This window comes from Coturnix japonica, chromosome 18 (genome assembly GCF_054131305.1).
Source record: "Coturnix japonica strain WE chromosome 18, WE-NBRP24, whole genome shotgun sequence".
Classification (NCBI taxonomy): Eukaryota; Metazoa; Chordata; class Aves; order Galliformes; family Phasianidae; genus Coturnix; species Coturnix japonica.
The window spans coordinates 1590133-1612180 of NC_140680.1; the positions used below are offsets into that span (position 1 = coordinate 1590133).

At 41.2% G+C, this 22048-nt stretch overlaps 1 protein-coding gene and 1 long non-coding RNA gene across 12 annotated transcripts in view; one reads left to right on the forward strand and one right to left on the reverse strand.

Moving 5' to 3' along the window:
• Positions 1–22048, forward strand: part of JAKMIP2 (janus kinase and microtubule interacting protein 2) — a 56348-nt gene that overhangs the window by 27850 nt on the left and 6450 nt on the right. For 3 of the 11 annotated variants that reach the window (XM_085519070.1, XM_015875499.3, XM_085519071.1), the window contains 14 exons: positions 597–716; positions 1151–1279; positions 2161–2244; positions 2545–2607; positions 4479–4577; positions 5800–5898; positions 6184–6237; positions 7017–7082; positions 7445–7513; positions 8462–8539; positions 9379–9582; positions 10551–10616; positions 12659–12731; positions 13983–18268. In XM_085519070.1, coding sequence (XP_085375196.1) covers positions 597–716; positions 1151–1279; positions 2161–2244; positions 2545–2607; positions 4479–4577; positions 5800–5898; positions 6184–6237; positions 7017–7082; positions 7445–7513; positions 8462–8539; positions 9379–9582; positions 10551–10616; positions 12659–12709 — 1182 coding nt within the window. In that variant the 3' untranslated portion in view covers positions 12710–12731; positions 13983–18268. Of the gene's footprint in view, positions 1–596; positions 717–1150; positions 1280–2160; positions 2245–2544; positions 2608–4478; positions 4578–5799; positions 5899–6183; positions 6238–7016; positions 7083–7444; positions 7514–8461; positions 8540–9378; positions 9583–10550; positions 10617–11326; positions 12134–12658; positions 12732–13957; positions 18269–18299; positions 21450–22048 lie in introns of those variants that run through there. The other 8 variants (XM_085519067.1, XM_015875494.3, XM_085519068.1 and 5 more) reach the window with 6 other exon arrangements.
• LOC116654074 (uncharacterized) lies at positions 12162–19184 on the reverse strand. Its single transcript, XR_004308949.2, has 5 exons — positions 19051–19184; positions 18287–18448; positions 14454–14544; positions 13949–14058; positions 12162–12873 (listed from the first exon to the last, which is right to left on the reverse strand). It is a non-coding gene; the product is annotated as an uncharacterized LOC116654074 (long non-coding RNA).

The following is a 22048-nucleotide window of genomic DNA, read 5'->3' on the forward strand; positions in this document are numbered from 1 at the left end:
AATGCCTCTCAACAAACCCTATATCGTGGTACAGGTGACTGCCCCTGTCGGACACTAGTGACCTCCCTGACTCCACCCCTGGTGCACGCAGGCACCACCTACACAATACCCAACAATAAGACTATTCCTGTGCTAATGTAGTGCTTACTCATTTGCTTGCACAGCAGTATCAGTGAGAGAAGTACTGAGATATTTGAAGTATCAGCAGTGTTCCTGAGAAAAGGAAGAGATTCTCTTCCTGCACCGTGGACATTTCCTTAATAGCATTATTTTCTCACCTCAGTCTGCATGTTGAGAGACGTCTTCTGAACAGCTTCTATGATGTTTTCCAGGCTTCAGAATAAGCCAGATCCTCAGTTTAGTAATATGAATCAGTAGTCTCATGTTCTCCACCAGCACAAGACCTAATTTTCATTATGGTTCCCTTTGGATTTGGTTGGAGTTGGCAATTGAAGGGGTAGCATGTAGCTCTTTTTTTCATGCCTTGCCTTCTTAAAACAGCTGGTAACGGGGCTTGAAATTAATCTTTCTCCAAATTAGAAATTTATATTGGCCATTTCTGTGCAGATTCAGAAATCATGTTTTTCCTTCTTTAGAGACATGTGATAGACACAGTTTTGGGGTATGATGATGATTCCATGGACTCTGAAACATCCTCTGTGGCCTCATATAGGACAGACAGAACACCAGCAACTCCAGATGATGATCTGGATGAGGTAAGATCTAACTCAGTTTCAATATGCAAGAACAAATTTTCAGACAATTTTGACTGCCAAAGTAAGCAATCAGTGTTTTATTGCTGCATACTGGATGGCAAGTTCTTTGTTAAATTTGGCTTCATTTTCATATACTCAAGTACTGAGAAGTTCTCTCAAAGTCTAGTCCATAGAGTCTACAGCTATGAATTCACTGCATTCTGAGGTGACTTTTTCCTCTCATCTCTCAAGAAAATTAACTTTTAGCTTAAAGACATATAAACGTTCTATTACTTCTGCATCCTTATTGCTTTTCATTACAGCAGGATCACCATAAAAGCTGTTTTAAATCAAGATCTGTAAAGCAACTCATGTTTAATATCTTACACTAGCATTCTTTGCGTTGGCAGTGCTGTGCTGTCTATTGCTTAGGCATATCCTTTCTCCTTCCTCAGAGTTTAGCTGCAGAAGAATCAGAGCTGCGGTTTCGACAGCTGACAAAGGAGTATCAGGCCCTGCAGAGAGCTTATGCACTGCTGCAAGAGCAAACAGGAGGCATCATAGATGCTGAAAGAGAAGCCAAGGTCAGTAACAGTCTGAGAGGCAAAGCATTTCATTACCATCAGAACATTTTGATTTCTCAAAGTGGCGCGCAAGGAAATGGACATAAATATCCATGGGCATCTATCTGTTGCATTTCACTCATTGGCTAAGTATATTTCAAGAGAGCGGTGACCGAAGATGGACACAATTGCTTTGCTTACAAATGTCTGTTCCCTGGCTGTTTCAAACCCCTGCATTTAGGCAGACATGTCAAAGCAGACAGTTCTGCAGTTTTGCGCTGAGTCACAAGAATTGTCTCTTGTTTTGACGGGTGTGAAGGAGTCAGATTTGTACAAGTGAATGCACCTGGTGGGAAGGCAGGGCCAGCCCAGGGGAGCTCAGGTTCAAGCATGTGTCTGTGTGACTTGAAGGGCTGGAGCCAGCGTTTCCCAGACCTCGTTTAAGGGTTGGCAGTGGAGGTGTGGGCATCTTTTGCTGGGGATCTCTGCCTACCTGAGGCCTTCCAAAGGTAAACAGCTTTTTCCCTTTTTTCCTGTGTTTGTGGCTGTAGCCACTCTGCTGCTATTGCTGTAATGCTACAGAGGCTGTAGCATTACAGGCTCTTAGTAGGGTCTTTGAGTAGAGACTCACACTGAATACTTGGCCTTGTATTATACTACTCCAGTTTTAGATGTGTTAATTAACAGACTTGGGTGGAGCTGCTGCTCTGTCCCCTTGTACCATCTGTATGCGTATGTGAGGTGACACAAAATATTGCAGAGCTAGGATCTTTGTATTGATTACTCATTCTGTGGAAATAACAGCACAGATCCAGATTATGTTGTATTTCACTTTTTTTTTTTTTTTTGTCAGTTACTTTAATGTTTTTGTTGTTGTTGAATGCTGTTTTTGACTTCAACAGGCTCAGGAGCAGCTCCAAGCTGAAGTCCAGAGATACAAAGCCAAAATAGAAGATCTGGAGAAAACTCTAGCGCAAAAAGGACAGGTAGGCACCTCTTGTGTATTTTATTTTTCCTGTTTTGGATCTTTACTTTGTTGAGAATATACTTAGCACAGTTTAGTTGTAGACTTCCCCAAGATGTAAGGTTTCTGTGTAATAAACAGGTGGGCATAGTGTGTTCAGAAACCTTGCTAAAGCTTGTTAAACAAATATGCTGTTATTTTGTAATCCATGATCTGCTTATGTAGGATTTTAAAACCTGAGTACCATGGTTCCAGTTTTCAGTGGAAGTGCCCAGCCTTATGGCATTTGACTATTCTGTAACAGAACTGCTTCATCCAACAGGACTCTCATTGGGTGGAAGACAAACAGCTTTTCATTAAGAGGAATCAAGAGCTTTTAGACAAGGTATGTTCCTGAGTTTTGCATGTCTGGAGAAGAGGAGGCTCAGGGGAGGTTATCTTATTGCTCTGTACAACTACCAGAAGGAAGGCTGTGGTGAGGTTGGAGTCAGCCTCTTCTCCCATGTAGGGACAGAGTGAATGGTCTCAAGTTGTGCCAGGCAAGATTGTGGTTAGGACATTAGGAAATACTAGTTCTCCAAAAGACTGGTCAGTCACTGGCTGCAGTGGGCTGCCCAGGGAGATGGTGGAGTTACTGACCCTGGGAGTGTTCAAGAAATGTTTAAATGTTGGACTGAGGGACATGGTTTAGTGGGAAATATTGCTGATAGGTAGATGGTTGGACTCGATGATCTGGGAGGTCTTTTCCAGCGTTGGTGATTTTATGATTGTGTTTACTCTGTAGGGTAATCTTGATCCTAAAATATGCCTTTTGGATGTTTAGTCTAGTGTTTACAAGTATAGCATATAGATAGCATAGTGTATTTGAATATGGGCAGGATATACAGATGGTGTGACATAGGTAGATGTGGCCTATCCAGCACTGATTAGACTCTGTTGGTAGTAGCTCCTGATGCTCCTAGCCCAAGACCTGGAAATTCTGCTTAGCATTACAGCTCTGCTGTTAACATTGTGCTCATGCTGCCTCTGCAGGACCATCTGAGCTTTGCTTCCTAATATGAAATGGCAGCAGAAATGAAGTCATCCTCACATCAGGACTTTTGTACTCCTGGTCTCAGTATGCTCTGTTTGTTTTTAAGAGCTTGTGTCACCCCTGGGTCCTCTGGAATTTGAACTGCTCTTTCATTTGGTGCATTTAAGTGTGCATATGTATATCTATATATTTGTATGTATGCATTTTTAATTACGGAATATAAGCCAGCTAAGGACCTTAGCATTGCTTGCATATCACCAACAGTTACAGCAGTGGCTGTACATGACTGCCATGAGCACGAGGCCATTAACACCCAGCAACAGATCTCATTTATTTCACATCTCCAGATAGAGCATCCTAGCTGTGTTTCTCCCTTTCCATAAAGAAGCCTTATCAAGTCTCCTGCCATATGTCACACTTCCCCAGCCAGATGAACTGACCCAAGGGGGCTCATTTGATCTCTGTCTTAATGTGCTCCCCAACTGTCCTGGTACTGGCCCTACTCAGAAAACATAATTGGAAATTATAGGTCCTAACACTGGCTAGAGTTGTGGAAGGGAGAAAGCTGTGAGGGATCAGTGGTGGGACTGTCCAGAGCAAGGAAGTTGTATCCAACTGACCAGTGCATATTATTAGCATCTACTTGCTAATCAACAGAACTATTCATGGGGAGTGCTCATATGGGGTAGGACAGCTGCTCAGGTAACTGCGTCCACAGAGACAGCTGTCCCTGCATTCCAACTGTGCTGCACACTGAGAATCTCTGATCCTGCCCAGGACCTTCTCTAAGGCAGAACCAGGTGTTCCTAATAGGCGTTTATCCAACCTGTTTGCAGAGTTCTCTAAGTCTGCGTGCTTCCCTCCCTCTACCCACCTCTCACCAGCCCCCCCCCCCCCCAGACAGTCTATTCTAGTGCTTTACCATGACAGCAATGCATGTGATAGTTAAGACAGACTAATCTAATAGCTAGCTTGACATTTATTGTGTCAACCTTCCCACTGATGTTCACTAGGATTGGATTGCTTTAGGAAGAGCTTTAATCTGAGCATTTTATGATGTTTAGCAAGGTGAGCAGAAGTTCACCTGTAAATTAAAGACTCATTGAGTTAATGTGTCAACTAGAGAATCATCTCTAGAATTTGGAATTTAAACTGTTACTCAACAATTTCTCAGTGTTTTGTGTAACAGTCACACAGATCATGAGTTTATATGTTTCTATTAGATAGAGAAACTGGAAGCAGAAAACAGCCGTCTGCAACAGGAACTGCAGGATGCCCGGGACCAGAATGAGTTGCTGGAGTTCCGCAACCTGGAGCTGGAGGTGATGGATGAGCTGCTTGCAGTAGAGCTGGTTGCTGATGAAATCAATGCACTCACACTGGACACCAACTTTGTTTACACCAGCACTGTACCGATATAATAGAATTAACTAATCAGTGGAAGCATGTTGATTTGTGGTCTGTGGGTGTATATGGGCTCTAATGTCCTGGAAACAGTAAGCTCCATACTTGACTCATTTTGGTCTGAGCTAAATGCCTAGTCAGCAAAACTAATCCTAGCTGATTAACTTTGGTGTGGCAGTGCTATGTTATCTCACTTCTGGGCATGTGTTTTTCTAATACTTCAGAGCAGTCTGTTGTCAGCATGCTTTGTTCTTATTGCTGGCCTGGAGAACAAATGTATAGTGCTGGCAAAGATCTATTAAAATTAATTGAAATTAATTGAATTGAAAGGACCTAGTGAACAAGATTTAAAACCCATCTTCATGCTCTTTACTCAGGGCTGTATCCTAGTTGACAGCCAAAATCTTTGCTGACACCCAGCTATGGGGTTGGGTTTTTTTGTTTGCTTGTAGCTTTCTCATTTGTTTTCTCACAGAACTGAAGAACTGAATTAAATGCTCATGAGCCAGAAGTGTGTTTGAAAGTAAAATTTAATCTTCTGTGCTTCCCTGACTAACAAAAGGAATGTGAAATAATTTTGTCTCTATTTGGTCTTTTAAAACGAGACATGTATTTGTAGGTCTTATGTAATTAAGTGAACAGCTATGTTTATCAACTTCCTTGAACTTACTGATTTCCATGAGTAATAGAACATATGACATATGATGGTGAGCAAGGATGTAATCTGAGTATCCTTGTAATCTTAAGTAAAATACTTGCTCTTAAAGGTAGTACTATCAGCAGTGTATAGTTGTTCAACACTTCACTGAGCAAATCACTTTAAATGACAGTCTTAGCTGGATGACAGCCTTCCCACAAACAACTTGCAAACATACATAATTCATCAAATAAATAATATGCTGTAACATAATTCATTGGATTTTAAGATCCCGTGCCACTCTGCAAGCTATTCTTAGGCTGGAGTCTTACCATTGGATTTTACCAGCAGCAGCAGTCAAGTACTGATGTAATGTTTCTTTTCTCATACTGTGAGCAGACTAGATTTGTGGAGCATAATATAAATAGTAGCTGTGGCATTTTCAGGGTTCTCTACACATCTCATTTATTCCATTATGCTCTCTGGTGTCCATGAATTTTCAGGAAAGAGAGAGACGGTCCCCACCATTTAATCTTCAGATTCACCCATTCTCAGATGGTGTGAGCGCTTTACAGATATACTGCATGAAGGAAGGGGTTAAGGTAAGTCAGTTTTGTAAGGTAGGGCTTACTACAGGAGTGGTTGATGCTGTCCATGTAATCACTTACATTAATCTCTGCAAATAACCCCAGTAAATTTTAAGATTTAATCAGTCTAATTAAACTTGTTTGACATATGGAATTGTTATAATTTTCATTATGATAAAACCCAGTGCAAAAGCAATTGAATTCTTTCCATGTGTTATCTCAACGTTTTTCATAGGAAGGACAAATGTGGACATGATAAAAAAGTGTATGCCTTGCCTTTATATTATTTTCTATTTGCAGGATGTCAGCATCCCAGACCTCATAAAGCAATTAGACATCCTAGGGGATAATGGGGTGAGTTAAGAGGAAAATAGCTTGTAAAGGGAAACTACATTTTGTATGGAGAATAAGTTAAATCTGTAACTATGATGACTATTTCTAAGGTGTTTATTAAATCTTGTAGTATCCAAAGTGTTCATTTAGAGAATGTATAACTCTGTAACTTAAGCTTTTGTTAGATGTCTATAATCAGAGGATGTATAATGAAATAGTGGGTTTAACAGCAGGTTTAGTAGACCAGGAAGAATGTGTGTCCAGAGGCCAAATGACATCTGGAACCAGGCCTGACTGCAATCCAGGCACTCAGCAAAGCTCGTGATGAATTAGTTTGGCAGTATAAGCCCACCACATCTTTATCATGTCTAGGATTTCTCTGAAAGCAGTTTCATAAATAAGCAAGAAATACCAAATGTCATGTGGTTTTCTAAGCCCGTTGCCCATTTTAATCATCCATGTGAAAGAAAACCTCTGTGTAAGAAATAGAAAAAGAAGGATCATGATTGTTTCCACACATACTGAAAAAGATGAGCTTTAGCTTAATTTTTGCTAAAAGTTGATGGAAATTTGACTTACAAAACTACCCCAAAGGCAAATGGGTCTAACTTTAGATTTCTCCTGATGCGCAGCAGTGTGAAAACATACAGTCAGTCCGTAACTTGTGAAGAAATAAAGCATTGTTCTTTCTGTTACATTAGCAGACCCTGAATATTTTTATGTAGGCCTAGTATATAGCTTGGATAATCTGTATCCATGTAGGAAGCTAGGACTAATATTTTTCTTCCCTGTCTTCACAGAATTTAAGAAATGAAGAACAAGTCGCCATAATTCAGGCTTCCACTGTATTGTCTTTGGCTGAAAAGGTAAAATGTGTGCTTGCCTTTCTCAGGTGTTACCTAATGACTCATCTAATACTGTAAATTTTCAGCTCTGTTTCTGCAAGTATAATCAAACTTTCTAATAGGAGGCAATTCCTTGGAAAAAGAAAATCCTGCTAGCAGTATTTTATACTACTGTGTATCAACTAGAGATTTTGCAAGGATAGGAATACCTTAATGTGATGTAATCACAGTCCCAAACACCTTGCTGAAGTGGCAGAAATGTCAGATTTACCAGTTACAAGCAATGTGGTCAGAATAGCTGGAAATGTAAAGTAAAATAAAGTATTCAAGCCTATGTGACTTGGTAACACAGCAGGTTACAGCTCTTATTCTCTTTCCTCCAGTGGATTCAGCAGATTGAGGGAGCTGAGGCTGCTCTGCACCAGAAGATGATGGAACTGGAAAGTGATATGGTAGGCAAACTTTCCTCAATAGACTTCTTAGAAGTATGTCACATTTACTTGGTACACCACAAAATAATTAAAAACTGGTCTTTTAGCAGAACATGTATGGAGGCTTTCTCTGGTTATTGGTGAATCCATAAAGTTACTGGTCCATTTCACATGCAACAGCAGAATAACAGAAAGAGAAGTAGCTGAGGTTTGAGAACTCCTTGTGCTAAGATAGCTGCTTCTTAAAAAACAGACTTGGATGCTGCTTGGTGATTTCAGAGATGTGACCACATGCTTTGCCTTACAAGATTAACAGTTTAAAAAATCTGTAGTTATGCTGCATTTTATTCTATACTGATAAGTGGGAAATAATTTTCATGCCGTTTTACTTTGTTGTGCCTTAAACACAGATAATCTTGAAGGTAAAGTGCTCACCGATAAACTTGCTAGTGGAAGTCATTTAAAAGAAGCCTAACAACATGAGTTGACATGTCCATGCTCAAGATGATTAAGCTTAAAGTAGGCTGAGGAATTAAGCACAGCATCTTTCTCCAAATACCATGGTCATGAAAATGCCTGTTTAGTTCCTTTTGGTTTATTGTACTCTCACACTTATTCCAAAATAAGAGGAACCACAGAAGGAGTGGTCCATGACTCTGGAGCTGCTGTCCTCAGGAAAATTCTGTAGAAAAACTGAAATACTACCACTGAAATGCTAAGCAATGCTACTAAAATCAGCAAAGACATTATAGATTTATGTAGGAGATGTATTATAAAAAGCAAATACAGCTGTTTTAGTTTCCTACTCTTCTAGCTGAGACAGACGAACACCAATAATCTTGTAGTGTCAGCTATAGGTTGGTCTTCTAATCCTGCCCAAGTCAGATATCTGTAGTTGATTTAATGGAAGTTCCCAAAGCGTTTTAAGTAACTAACTCATTTTTCTGTCCAAATGACCCTTTGTTGTAGGAACAATTTTGCAAAATAAAAGGTTATTTGGAGGAAGAACTAGACTACAGGAAGCAAGCTCTTGACCAGGCATACATGGTACGTGCGAAGAAAATGCTACAGCATACGCTGGTTGGCACTGTAGCTTGACACAGGCTCCTGCTAGATCAAGAAGAGAGGTTTTTGCTTTCCTCTTAGTATCTTTTATCTGACGTGCTATCATGCAATCTGTGCTACTTCAAAAGGGTGCATAGGGTTTGCACATCATAAAAAGGCAGAGTTGCTGAAGTCCAAAGCAATTCTGTCGTCTAAAGGCATATGTTGCTCATTAATGTCAACTTGTCCAAATGAAGTCAGTGCAACCAACTAGAACTCAGATCTGGAAGATGATGTGCCACAAAGAGCAAGATTTCCTGCTGTAAAACACTGCTGTACTGAATTCTGATACGTAGGTCTGATAACCTACCATACAAGTTCAGCGTATTTGATTTGACAGTTAATGGTGATGCTCCTGACTAGCAGGATTAAGAGCGAAACTAGTCTGGTACTGACTTTCAATCTTTGTTCTCTTAAAGTTTATTTCTAGCACAGTGGGTCAGTTTTAGAATTAGTGAAATATTCATCTTTTTAATTGCAATTTTAAGATACATATGAAAGTTCTGTCCAACTCCTGATCATCACTATAACCACTAAAAAAAAAGCCACTAAGGGATGCCAGTGAAAATTAATGTTAGAATACCATGCAAATGAAAACACACTTTTTTTGTTTGTTTGTTATTTAAACACTGAGCCATTCTGTAAGTTCTGCTTGTCACATTTTTGCATGTTTGAGCGCAGGGACCTTCATGCAGGTGCCTGAAACTGCCACAACTCCCTGTCCTCACTTCTTTTTAAAAAATGTTCTGTCTCTAACTGACTCTTGGTATTGCACCGACCAGAGGATCCAGGAGCTTGAGGCCACCTTGTACAATGCTTTGCAGCAAGAAACAGTGATAAAGTTTGGGGAACTGCTCACTGAAAAACAGCAGGAAGAGCTCAGGACGGCAGTAGAAAAGCTAAGACGCCAGATGCTGAGGAAAAGCAGAGAATATGATTGCCAGATTCTTCAGGAGAGGATGGAGCTTCTCCAGCAGGCTCATCAGGTAAAAAATAAATAAATGAAAGCACATGCAGATCTGTGTGACTTTGCTGTGTAAGAATGAAAGCTGAGGCAAATTTGGGCAAGCTCCCTGTTACAAGCATGCCTGACATCTAGTTTCTGATGTTGTTTTATACTTTGTCTTTACTGTGCGCATAAACCCTTGATATTAGCTTGTGGAGTGGTGGCTTGGAACATTTTGAAATTCTAAACCAAGCAGTTTTCGGCAATAAAAATGCACCACCACCACCCCACCACCCCAGTTATTGGGCTTGTGTAGTTCCTATTGTAGTTCTGGTGCATGCTACATAGGAGAGGTATCTCTTTTCCTGCCACTTCTGGGTTTCTGCTGGTTACTGGCCATCTGCCATAGGTTCTGACTAAAAGAAAAAAAAGACACTGAGACTTAACATCTCATTTTTGTAGTCTGTAACTGTGTGGGATCATTTTTCCCAACGTACTGAAGTTTAAGTTGTATTACACAGTTTTTGTAGAAGTATCTACCTCTGTTAAAAACACGAATTGAGTATGACTTTGGCACACCTAGCTCACCACAGAATCAGTGTTTTCATAAAGCCATAAACATTTAATTTTTCACTTCTAATAACATTTTAGACCTCTTTTAACACATGTGAGTAATCTTACTTTTAGAAACATCAAAATTATAACTGTATGCTTTCCATGTATTTACCACAGGATTCATAAAATCAATACTATGAAACAGATCCACCATTGATGCTAATTTCCAGTGTTTTGAGGATGCAGTAAATTACACATAACATCATGTTTTGAGTTGTCATACATGAAGTCACCGTTAGGCAGGGCTTGTGGCTGGAATTGTAGTGCTACTCAAGTTTATACCCGCCAGAGAACTGAATTTACTAATTTCTGGCTTTCTAACACTTTGAACGTTCAGTTGCTTTCAGCCAAGCAAAGTTACTGAGTATAGTTGCTTTCTTTTCTAATTTCCAGAGGATCCGAGATTTAGAAGATAAAACTGACATCCAAAAGAGACAAATTAAGGATCTGGAGGAAAAGGTTGGTTTTGTTTTGCTTCTGAAGCAGGCTTGTTTTGAAAGTAATGATGTAATTCTTTTGAACTACATGGGTTTTTGATACCTAAATCAGCTGTGCATTTCAGTGCTTTTCTACTATGCCTTTGTCACGGAGTTCTCTCTAGAGCTCACTCCGGGACAGTGGGCACAAACCGGGGCAGCAGGAACAAAAGCCCCCCCCCCCCCTTTTCTCTAGCGGCACTGCGGCTCGGCCCGGCCTGGCCCGGCCACGTGCGTTTAGGGAGACGGGAAGGGAGATTGAGATTAGGTCTAACAAAAAATGAGGGGGAAAAAAGGTGATCTGAGAACGAACGGCAGTTTAATAACCCAATAATGCTAAACAAACAACAAGAGAGTTTCAACAAAGAGATTACCAAGTCCCCAATCTCACCGATGGAGCTGTGGAAGGCAGGAAGCTCTGACCACGTTGTCTCCTCGCAGGGAGCCGGGCCAGCAACCCCGTCCCCTTCCTCCCTTCCCTTCCGGTGCTCCACCCCACATGAACATTAAGGCAGCCCACAGAAAAAAAAAACTTGTCCCCTTTACTCCCATTGTGAGGCATGGTGTTCTGATGTGGAATACCAACGCCAACCAAATTGCAAAACCATAACAGCCTTCTTTTCAGTTTTTGCATTTTAGTATATTCTGACTTTACTCTTAGTCTCTTCCACAACAAACTGTGTTTCGTTTTAGGAAATAAATTCTGAACACCTTTAATTATGGTGAATGATACTGGGCCAAATGTTGAAACTTCTATTTGGTGGTTGAGATGCTGTCTTGGTCTGCAGGCGATACATCCGTTGATGATAGTGAGCAGGTGATGGTAGTGAGCAGGAAGGAGTGAATGAAAGTCAGTAAAGGTACAGGGATTGTCCTTTGGGAACTCATGTTCTAATGCTGTCTTGTTTATTGAAGTGTGCAATTGATGATGTAATATGAATGCAGTACCAGAATCTTGCTCCTAAGCTGACCTGCCAAGTTACACATTCACATTCTCTCTCTCTCTATATATATATATACAAAGAATACACATAAATACATACAGAGCTGTGCTGCTCTTTTTTGTTTTTGTCACATTAAGCTGTCTTAGTTTTTGATAGGTTAGGTAGGATTGCTGAGGAAAGATCACAGTGTGGGCATGTCATAATCCTACCCTTATGTATCTTATAGAAATGCTATACTGATATAAGATGTATCTCCAGTGGGAGCTTTGCCCATGTAGTCATATTAGTGAATATTACTGTACATACATAATCTATATTAATGGTTATATCAGTACAATAACTGTAGGGCCAGTGAGCCCATTCAGTTTGTATGTATATTCCTCAAGTGAAACAAATGAGCTCAGTGTATAACTTGATACAAGTAATTCCTTCCACTTTTCCGTCAGTATTTCTGTGACACAAGAATTTGGTGTCTTTCTTTCTTGTATGTACAACATGGGATAGATCATAACTTGTAATGAAAATCAAAGCAGAAATAAAATTTACGCAGTGCTCATATGGAGACCTTCAATATGAAACTTCTTAGTGCCAGTATGCCACAGAATTTTTTATTCATAAGCATTCACATTCCAGGATATCATTCACGATTAAATTGACACATCCAAAATATAATGGTTAGGTTTTGATATTGTACAACACTGTGTGTGTATATACACAACATATGTATATACACACGTAGTTGCAAGTTATTTCCAGCATAAATGGCAGGCACTGTTTTGTTGTTTTTTTTTTTCTAACCTACTTTAAAATACTACCCATGCTAGTTTTGATGTCCAGCTTTGTCTTCCATCCCCCCACGGTGGCTTCCAGTGACAGCCGTATCTCAGGCTTTCAATATGGTGCAAATTTTAGTTTTCTACCCAAACAGCATCTGTTTGTAATGTGAAACTTTGAGATGAAACTAAGGAAATGCTGAATGTAGAATTACTTTACTTGTCCTTCAGAGTGCTAAAAGAACTAAGCCTGGTGCTTACAATGCCGTGACTTCTCATTTTTATGCTGTCTTCTTTTTCTTCTGCAGTTTCTATTTCTATTCTTGTTCTTCTCTCTTGCCTTTATTCTTTGGCCTTGATGTCAATGTGCCTCTTGGAAAGGTAAGACTACGTTATTTTTCTCCTCAAAGCTAGTATTTCTTGCGTAGTGCTGAGGATCAGACTGTTGTGTGTTCCTATACACATCCAGAGTCAGGGAATCTGGAAGGTTGTTGTCAGTTTGTGGTGGAGGGTGATCACACTGCTGAATTTAAGAAATTACAACATTGGACTGTGTTGGTCTGGCTGCATAATATCAAATAGTCAAGAGAATAGCAGGTAAAATTCAGTGTGCCATCAAAGTTTCTGGTTCTTAAAACTATCAAAATAAATATCATTAGGGTGATCTTGGCAAAGCAGTTTGACTTCACTGGATGCATGTTGACTTTTTTAACCTTATAAGAGACTTCAAACAGATCTACGATAAAACAGCAAAACCCACAGTACCTCCTTGAAATAGATCTAGGGAACCAGTTGATAATGAAAAAACTTCAGTAGTGTTAGAGCCTCTCTCCCATTTATCCTTTCTCAGTCTTTCAGTTCTGAGAGCAAACCGATACAATTGCAGGTAATTATTTCTGGTTTCTTTTTCTGACAGGGTTAGCACAGCTCATTGCTGTACTTTTGAGATTAGGAGGGACAAGCATGTGGAACAAGATCAGGATGCAGTGAAGGAAGCCACATGCAGCAGTATTTAGCATCCAGACCAGAATTCTCTAGCTCCTTCTGTGAGATTAATATCTGCATTTTTATTCCCCCCCACCTCTGCTTGTGAATATACGTATTACTTGTGATTGATTGCATAAGGAAATCTGCTCAGCATCAGTTTCACATGAGTTTTACCATGTAGATTTTAACACTGAGGAAGCAAAGAAAAGCTAAGCTGTTTTCTTCCAGATTTCAAATCTGAAACCCAGAATTCTTTTCCATATACAGGAGAGATTTCCTTGAATCAGAGATAGTCTGCATTTGGCTCATTACTGAATCAACCAAAGTCCTAGAGTTGTGTGAAACCACAGATGTATCACCTGCTGTTGTATCTGGTGAATTTTAAGCAACTTGTGGTACAGGAGTTACTGAAACTGTTTTCCATGGGCTGATGTGTAACTATTTGCCTGTGGGAACTTCTGTTGACCAGAAGGCTGTACTCGTAGGGTCCAATAAATGGGGAGTGAAACAGTCTGTCCAGTTAGCTGGTAATGTAAGAAAAAATCCTTTTGACTTTGACTGATAGATTCTGTTTGTCAGCTGGATGGGTACGCAGAGAACTTATCACTTACCTGATATAGATGTTCTTTTTTCTTATACTTTTAGAGCACCCGACCACACAGATTTGTCCCTAAAAAGGCAAATGCTTCCAACTCCCCAATGAAGAGAAAGTTGTTTACACCTATTTAAAAAGAAACAACAAATGAATAATCTGTAGCCAAGACCACAACCACCTTGTATTTTAAAGCCATCACTCAAGATTCATTAACGGACATTTCTCATCTAACACTATGATATATGCTGCATCTAATGAAGTTGTGTATGTTGAAATTACAAAAGGGGAAGAAATATAAACTGTCAACCTACATTGCTAAAATAAAACTTAAAGGGAATCAGCAAGGCTTCCAGCTGATCAAGTCAGAGTGTGTCTTGGGCATGGAACCAAAGTTACAACAGAAAAATATATCCCTGCCGTGCAGGGCAGTCGTTTAAATGTGACACTGTCATCTCACAAACAGATCAAAAATAAGAGGGAAGAGCAGGAGAAACACTTAGGATGTGCAGATGGATACTGACCGTGGAGTGTTCTGTTTGAACTGTTGGACTTTCTCACTGCAGGGAGACTCTTTCTCTCTCCCTTTGGTTTTCACCTCAGGAACAATGATGGCTGCAATGTGGGGGCAGAAAAGAAAAAAAAAAAAAAGAGAAATGTATTCTGGCTTATTGCACTATGGGCAGGACAAGACACCGTGTTTTGTTTTTGAGATGATTATAAGGCACCATTCTATGTGGCAGAGGAAGGGAAAAACCAGATGTGGGACATAAGGAATGTTTCTGGCGGAGTTGTAGCCTTATCTCTTCATACTCCCTGCACGAAGAAAAGCCTGTCTTTTGTTGGATACTTCTCAAACTTCCATATTTGATTTCTCTAAGAATAATACAGTGAGGAGCACTGGATTGAACCTACAGCATGGCTTCTGAGAAGGAAAAAGATATGTTCAGGGGGAGAGGAAGGAAAACAATCCTCAGTGTCTGTGTTGTATAATCCACAAAGCATCAGCTTTCAGATATTTTGTTCTAGCCTTGATCCTACCAAGCATAAGAAACCCTTATAAATATTTTGGTTTGGTCTGTCGAACTGATTTTGTTATCTGGCTTCTTGACCAAGAACGCATTAACCAAATAGTGGGGAAAGCCATGTGAAAACATCTATACTAGATATGAGAAGTAGTGTCACTGGTCTGTTTAGATTATTCCATAATTAAAAATAACTATAAGTCATTTCCATTTCAAAGCATTACGTACCTCTTTCATGACAAAGTCTGGAACCCAGTCCTGGTGTTTCCCTAAGGCAAGCAGTGCCCTCACAGCTGCATGTCCCTTCAGTTAGTAAGAAGCAAACCCCAAGGAGAGCTGGCACGTGCAACAAACCCTGCCAAGCTTTTGTGTATGTTGGATGCAGCTTTGCTTCCATCTTCCCCTTCCTCACGGTGTGCTGTATGAGCTAGGCATGGCAATGCACTTTTCTGCCTCTGGTTTTATTTCCCTGGAAATTGGGAAATGCCTGTGCAGACTTCAGGTTCATGTGGCAAAGTTTATTGGAGCTGTCTCTTCCACAATGGAGCCTTAATTTCAGCTGGGAGAAAATGGATTTCCATATAACAGTGTAGAAAACAGCCTGTGCATTACTTAAACCTTCAAAAGAGGGCTCACATGTTCCAATTTTTATGCGTACAAACTCTGCATACCAGAAGCTTTAAAAGTGCTTTACAAAGAGTCTTGCCTTTGTTTGCATGTTCATTTTCACAGATGGAACGACTGAGGAACAAAGCAGTGAAGTAACTTGCACAGCAACTCAGTAGGGCAAAAGCTATTCCTTGGCCATAGCAGGAATGAAGCTTATCTCATACAGAGGATGCCTGTCTCTCAGAGATGTTTTGGAGCCAGAATAGCTTTTACCCATTGATGTCTGTAGATCCAGCACTGGGCTCTATTTGTCCAGAGACTGAGAACATCCTCATTTCATGCGTGTCTGGAAATTCTCTTGAGCCCTCTGTTAAAGGTTAGCAGCTATTGCAACTTTCTGCTCCTTAAGATTAATTCAAATTACAAAATGAACAGAGCTGCTTCAAGCAGTCTGTTTTAGTCAGTGGGTTTACTGAATTCTGCACTAGCTGTGTGTTTGGCCCCATTTTATTCTGTTTTTGTTGGTTTTTTTTTTAACAGGTTTGCAGGCAGGTATGTTACATGTTACATGTTACAGGTATGTACGCTGCATGCTCTGTGTTGCAGAAGAATCTATGGGTAAGGTTGGCCCAAACCTATCACCTGTGCTTTCCAAGGGTGCTGCTGCCAATTCAGTCATGAGTCTTTGGAGTCAGGCCCTTTGGGAGCCTCCTCCCGCACCTTTGACACATTGGGATCACTTCACAATTTCTTGTTAACTGCAGAAAGCTTTTTTTCCCTGTCTGGTTATTCCCTCTTTCCCTTTCCACCATTCTTTCTCCTTTGCTGGAGCACAAGTTCATTTCATACATTTCATACCACTTGGCTGCAGTAGTATGTGGGAAGTAAATGCAGCCTAGAAACATTTCTTTAGACATTATAATGCCAGGCTCATCTTAAAGAAGCATGAGCACAGCACATGCTTTCCATGGTCTTTCCATGGCGGTGCAGTAACAACTTCCATCTCTGCTTTAGTTTAAAAAAAGTGCTGGAAACATTTGTTATTGACAATTGCGGGGTAGAAGCATAGCATAGATAACACTGTCTGGCTCTAGGACATACCTCACTGATTTTGTAACAGGCTTCATTCTTTAGGCCCTCTGAGCTGCACTGTGCACATCTTGTGCTCATTTCTCTTGCCTGATTTCACCTCCCTTACTCTTTTTTCTTTAACTACATATGCATGCAGGTGCTGTGTTTCCCGGGGCTTAGGGAGGGATGGGAGGTGGCATCCCCAGGTTACTGTGGTGTGACATGTAAATGGCTGCAAACTTCGGAAAGATTGCTGGATTTCCTCCAGAGATCTGAGCACCAGCTGCATTTTTCTCCTTGCAGCATTACATGAGCCGTGCCTAAAACACACTTGTTGGTAAAAATGCAAACTTCCTCCAGTCAGCCTGAAAAAAATGAGTTTGATGCAAAATGTTTGGATATATATATATATATATGTATCATTATATAGGTAAATGCATAGATATATCTATATAATTGATATCTATATCCAAACACTTGCATGTATGCACATCTATCTCTCTGGTCCCTATTGTATATAGGAAATCATTGCTGTAGCTTATGAAAGTATATTTCCAATCTAGGTATGGGGAATTCAATCTAGATTTGTTTAGCTACAGCAGCTGGTACACCCGTGGTTTGGTTTTACATCTTATGTGTAACTTTGTGGTACTGTTTTTTCTTATTTCCCTTCTCTTTCTTTCTTTTTTTCTTTCCCCCCACCATTCTTTGTCCTGATGCTCTCCTCTGAGGCTTTTTCTGTTTTTCCCTGATGTTCTCTGAGGCAAAGTACTGAGAGTCCTCTCAAATGAGTCTCTGTAGCCCCTCCCTCAAATCAGCCAGCAAACCCACAGCAATTTATTTCAGTCTACAAGGACTGTAAACATAGCTCTGATTCCTCCTGTCTGTACTAGAGCAGGACCACAGCACTCGAGAACTTCCAGAACATCACAGCAGTGGATGAGGCACGTACGTGATGAAAGTCAGCTGAACAAAAATCAAACTGGTCACTTTTTCTCCCCTTTCTCCACCAAATCAGGAGCGTTCCCACCTGATTGGTGGGATGAATTTAGGCAATTAGGTTTAAGAAAGACATAGGGCTTGCAGTATTAGCAGCCTGGCTTACAGCTCTATTCTCGTTTGCATGCCTCGAGACATATTGATTCTATTTTTTTGCACATATAGTCCATTTTCCAACTCCCTGCTGTCATCTCAGTGGGAAATATCCTATGAACCTCCAAGGCTTTCATTTTCCTGGCACCCCATTGAGGGCTGGATAGGCCAGGATTCTTCTCATTAGAGCCAACAGCCATACAATTGCTGGTGACTGAAAGTTTTATTGCTTGTTTGTTTTTCCCTGTCCTGTTTTCACATCAGTACCTGTTTTTGGATACAGTTTTGTTCCCTTTCTTTTTCTTTGGTGTTTACTCCACAACAGAAGTGTTAATGACTTGGCGGAATGACCCTTTGATAAACACTGGACACGTATCTGTATTATATGTATTAATGCGTAGAAGAGAATCCTTATTGTATGTAAAGTTTTATGAATGGTTATTTTTTAATTTATGTATTTAATATAGGATTCAATGACCTCCGGTGTTTTAGTTTGTATAAAGAAAAAAAAAATAAAACAGCAGCGTTTTTTAAAAAAAAAATAATAATAATAATCTCACTTTCCATTCACAGAGATGTTTAATGCCCGTCTGGAGTCTGTTCGGCGGTGTGGGTGGTGGAGCCCCTCCCAGGCTGCTGAGACGCAGAGAGCCGCCGGCCGGCAGGGGGCGCTGCCGCCCTGTGCACCGCCGTCAAGGGGCCGCTCAGGTGGCCATACAGACCTGTAACAAAAGGGAAACGTTTGCGTTGCAGTTGTGGCACGCAGCCGAGCAGAGCTGTGCGCGTTGTGCAGCCTCTTATCCTCAGATAAAACAGGCTTTGGTGAGTGAGGAACTGCGCTGTGTTACGGCTTCAGCAGTCGGGGCAGCACCACCAATGTTCGTCGCTTCTCTGTGTGCACGTTGTGCACCTTGCAGGGTTCTGTCTCTCTCCGCACCCATTTGGAGAGCAGTCTTTAATCGTGTGGGAGGCTGTCGGGACGTACCAAACCCGCGCGGCTGGAAGTGTGTCATCTGCTGTGCTGAGGGGCTGCGTTCAAAACATGGTGGGAAGATACACTGCAGAGCCCCATCCGTGCCTGGACAGAGCAGCACCGCAGCCTGTGCCGCGCTGACACGAGGCCGCCGTGCAATGACTGCCGCAGCACACGGCCACCAATGGGCCGCTGTGCACAACAAAGGAAATCCTGCAAAAAAGCGGTCAGAAGCCTGTGGCAGCTCTGGGACCAGACATACAGTGATTCCAGCACAACAGATGGAGACTTTAGAATAGGGAGCCACTAATCTATGGATTACTGAGTCCCTAATTACAGGCTGACACTTACCATTTCTGAGTGGAGCTGCCAGCCCAGGGAGGAATCTTGCAAATCAGCGTTCAACAGCAGAATGCAATGTATAGAGAGCTGAGGAAGGAATCAGATGTTCTCCCCATGCCACCATGTCAGCTTCTTACACATTGTGTCTCTGAATGCTGCATACAGTTCTGGGGCATTGCAGATGTTGAAAACAAGGATAGCAGAGCTGGGAAAGGTCCAGAAACATCTGCATGTGTGATCAAAGGCATGGCCTATAGCTGTATCCAGCCCTAAGTGACAGGTACCTCCTTGAGGGTCAAACATAAATCATGCACACGTTTCTAAGTATAAACAGCTCAGCCTGTAAGGACAGATAACAAACAGTTTTTCATCAACTCCAACCTTGAACTTCTCATTAATCCTAATACTAATCCCAGTATGGCCCTACCCTGCAGACTCCCAGCCTTAGAACAGACAAAAGCTTGTTTTTCCTTTATACTTTGTTCTTCATTCTGATGCAGTCAGTCATAGAGCAAGTCATAAAACAAGATCCACGGATCCCACAAAACTAAAAATATTAACTCTAACGCTGCACATAACTGAAATCATTACAGCCTAGGACATGAATGAAAGCGATCAAGCAACCAAGCAGAAACCCCACTGTCATTGGCATGGGCCAGGCAAGGGCTACCAACGAACTGTCACCAGCTCTTTTATTCCAGATCTCTGATCCTAAGGGTAACCCTACCCTAAACTGTCCACATCCTAGCGGCATCCTTTATTTCCAGATTTAACCTCTTGATAGTAGCAGGGTTTCAAAAAAGCTTTAGCACAGATGAAATTGAGCAGCACTTTGAGTGCAGAAGTCCTAACTGAGGTGCAGCCACTCACCCTGCCTCTCGTTGTATTCAGGCTAATGGAAACTCAGTTATTTATGTCTGGCCTTATCCTACAGCAATCTACATAGTAAAATGGAGACATGAGCTAACTCTGCAGTCAGCACTAAACTGAACTCCTGCCCTAACCTGCACCCTAATGTTATGTGTGTCCCAAATTCCTTGACTGCCTCAGACACAGGAAAAACACTCACCAGTCAAGCATGGGCTCTCATCAGTATTTGAGACATGAGAGTGTATGAGGAGCAGGAAATTCAAGCCCTTCAACTTTGTGGTACGCTGTCTGTACTCATGCCTCAAGGACACCTGCCATCCACAGACATAAATGTATGGCAAATGCAGAGATTAGTAACATAAACCTGGGATCTGGAGAGATGCAGCCATCAAATTAGCTTTTCAGTGCTTCCAGTCAGAAATGCTGATTTAACAATGTCTGACGTAATTACCCATACTGTCTCTAGGCTGGTAGGATACCAGTCACTGCACTCCAGACACCTGCAGCAAATACTCTGTTCCTGGGTCCTTGCAAAGCTAAACCCTGCCCATGATGTGCACTGCCCGTCTCAGTGCATTAACTCCCCAGATCACATGAGCTAAGAGCCAGACAAGGCCCACAGCTTCTGTCTGACCACAGGCACACCTCCCAGCACCTCCAGCTTCCTGCAACCATCACAGAGATCCTCCAGCACTGCAGCTCAGCCCCAGCCATGCAGTGCTGTGCCTATGGGCTAAGGAAGGTTGTGCTCTGGTCTGTGCTCTCCGTTGCCTTTCTGCTTCCCATAGGGCACAGGTGTTTTAGTGTTAGTTTGTCTGGTGTTGGTTCAGCTACATCTGGACTGAAAGGTTTTCATGGGATCTGGCCTTCAAAATAGAAATGTTTTGGAGTGTGTGCTGTCCAGTAAACTTACGCGGTGTGGGCAACGGAACACAGTGGGTTAATGGGTTGAATGCAATATTGCATTTAACAGCAGCATGATTATCAACAGCATAATTATTTTGGAGCAAAAATAACTCTGATTTGGAAAGAAAGTGAACCATTTTCAAAATTGAGAGGAGGTGATTTGTACAAATAGAATTAATTCATGGTTTACTAGGAAAACTCCGAACAGTGTAACATTTGGCTTAGATTTAAGGCTAGGAATAATGAAATTGCAATCTTGTTGCTTAAATTAATGTAGATCCTGACTGATAATACACAGTTACCATATCACCTCTATAAGTAGGTAACCATATTCTCCCCTCACTACAGGCAGAATGATTTATAAATATCAGCTCAACTGCCAAACACCATTGTGTATCCTGGGTGCATTTCCTACAGGTGGATGTCTATGTTGTTCAATACATCTGTGAGCATCTTCATCAAATAACCCCAACCTGGAGCTTCCTTGTTGAATATCTACAGATAATTGAAATTGGACCTGCGTAGTAATTACAAATCCTCCTCCATCTGTGTCTATTTGTCTGTTTTCTTCTAGATTAGATGGGAACGTGTATAGCAAACCAGAAAGAAAGTTTGTATTTCAAACTGTACATGTAAGTGTTTTGTTTTACTTCACAGTCCACAGGTGGCAACTCATGCAGATTTTGTCTCTAAAATGAAAAAAAAAAAAATTGTTTTAGGTGAAAATCTTAGGGTACTTAGGTATATAATTTTCTGTATTAATACATATCAGTGTTAATTAGTTAATATTAATACACATTCTCCTCACTATTTGAGGAGGGCAAACACAAAAGAACATGTATATAAAAAGCAAGACATGATGAACTAGGATATGTATTTAAGTATTAACTTTAATATATTCAGCACTTGCCTGGCTGTATGAAATGGTCATTCGAGGTCACTAACACATCTACTGAAGTGAAAGCCAGCAGTCATGAGTTCTCTAAGAGCACAGCTGTAGTGGAAGTGCTAAGTCATGGCTTGAAGCAATGATGAAGCAACAGGTGTGAAAGCAGGGCACACCCAGTGGGGCTCAGGTGCATGCAATGTACCTGAGTGATGGAAGGGCTGGAGCCAGGATCCACCCCTTCCCAGACCTCATTTAAGGGCTGGCAGTGGAGGGAAGGACATCTCTTGTTGCAGATCTCTGCATGCCTGGGCCTTCTAAGGGAAACAAAGTTTCTTCTTATGT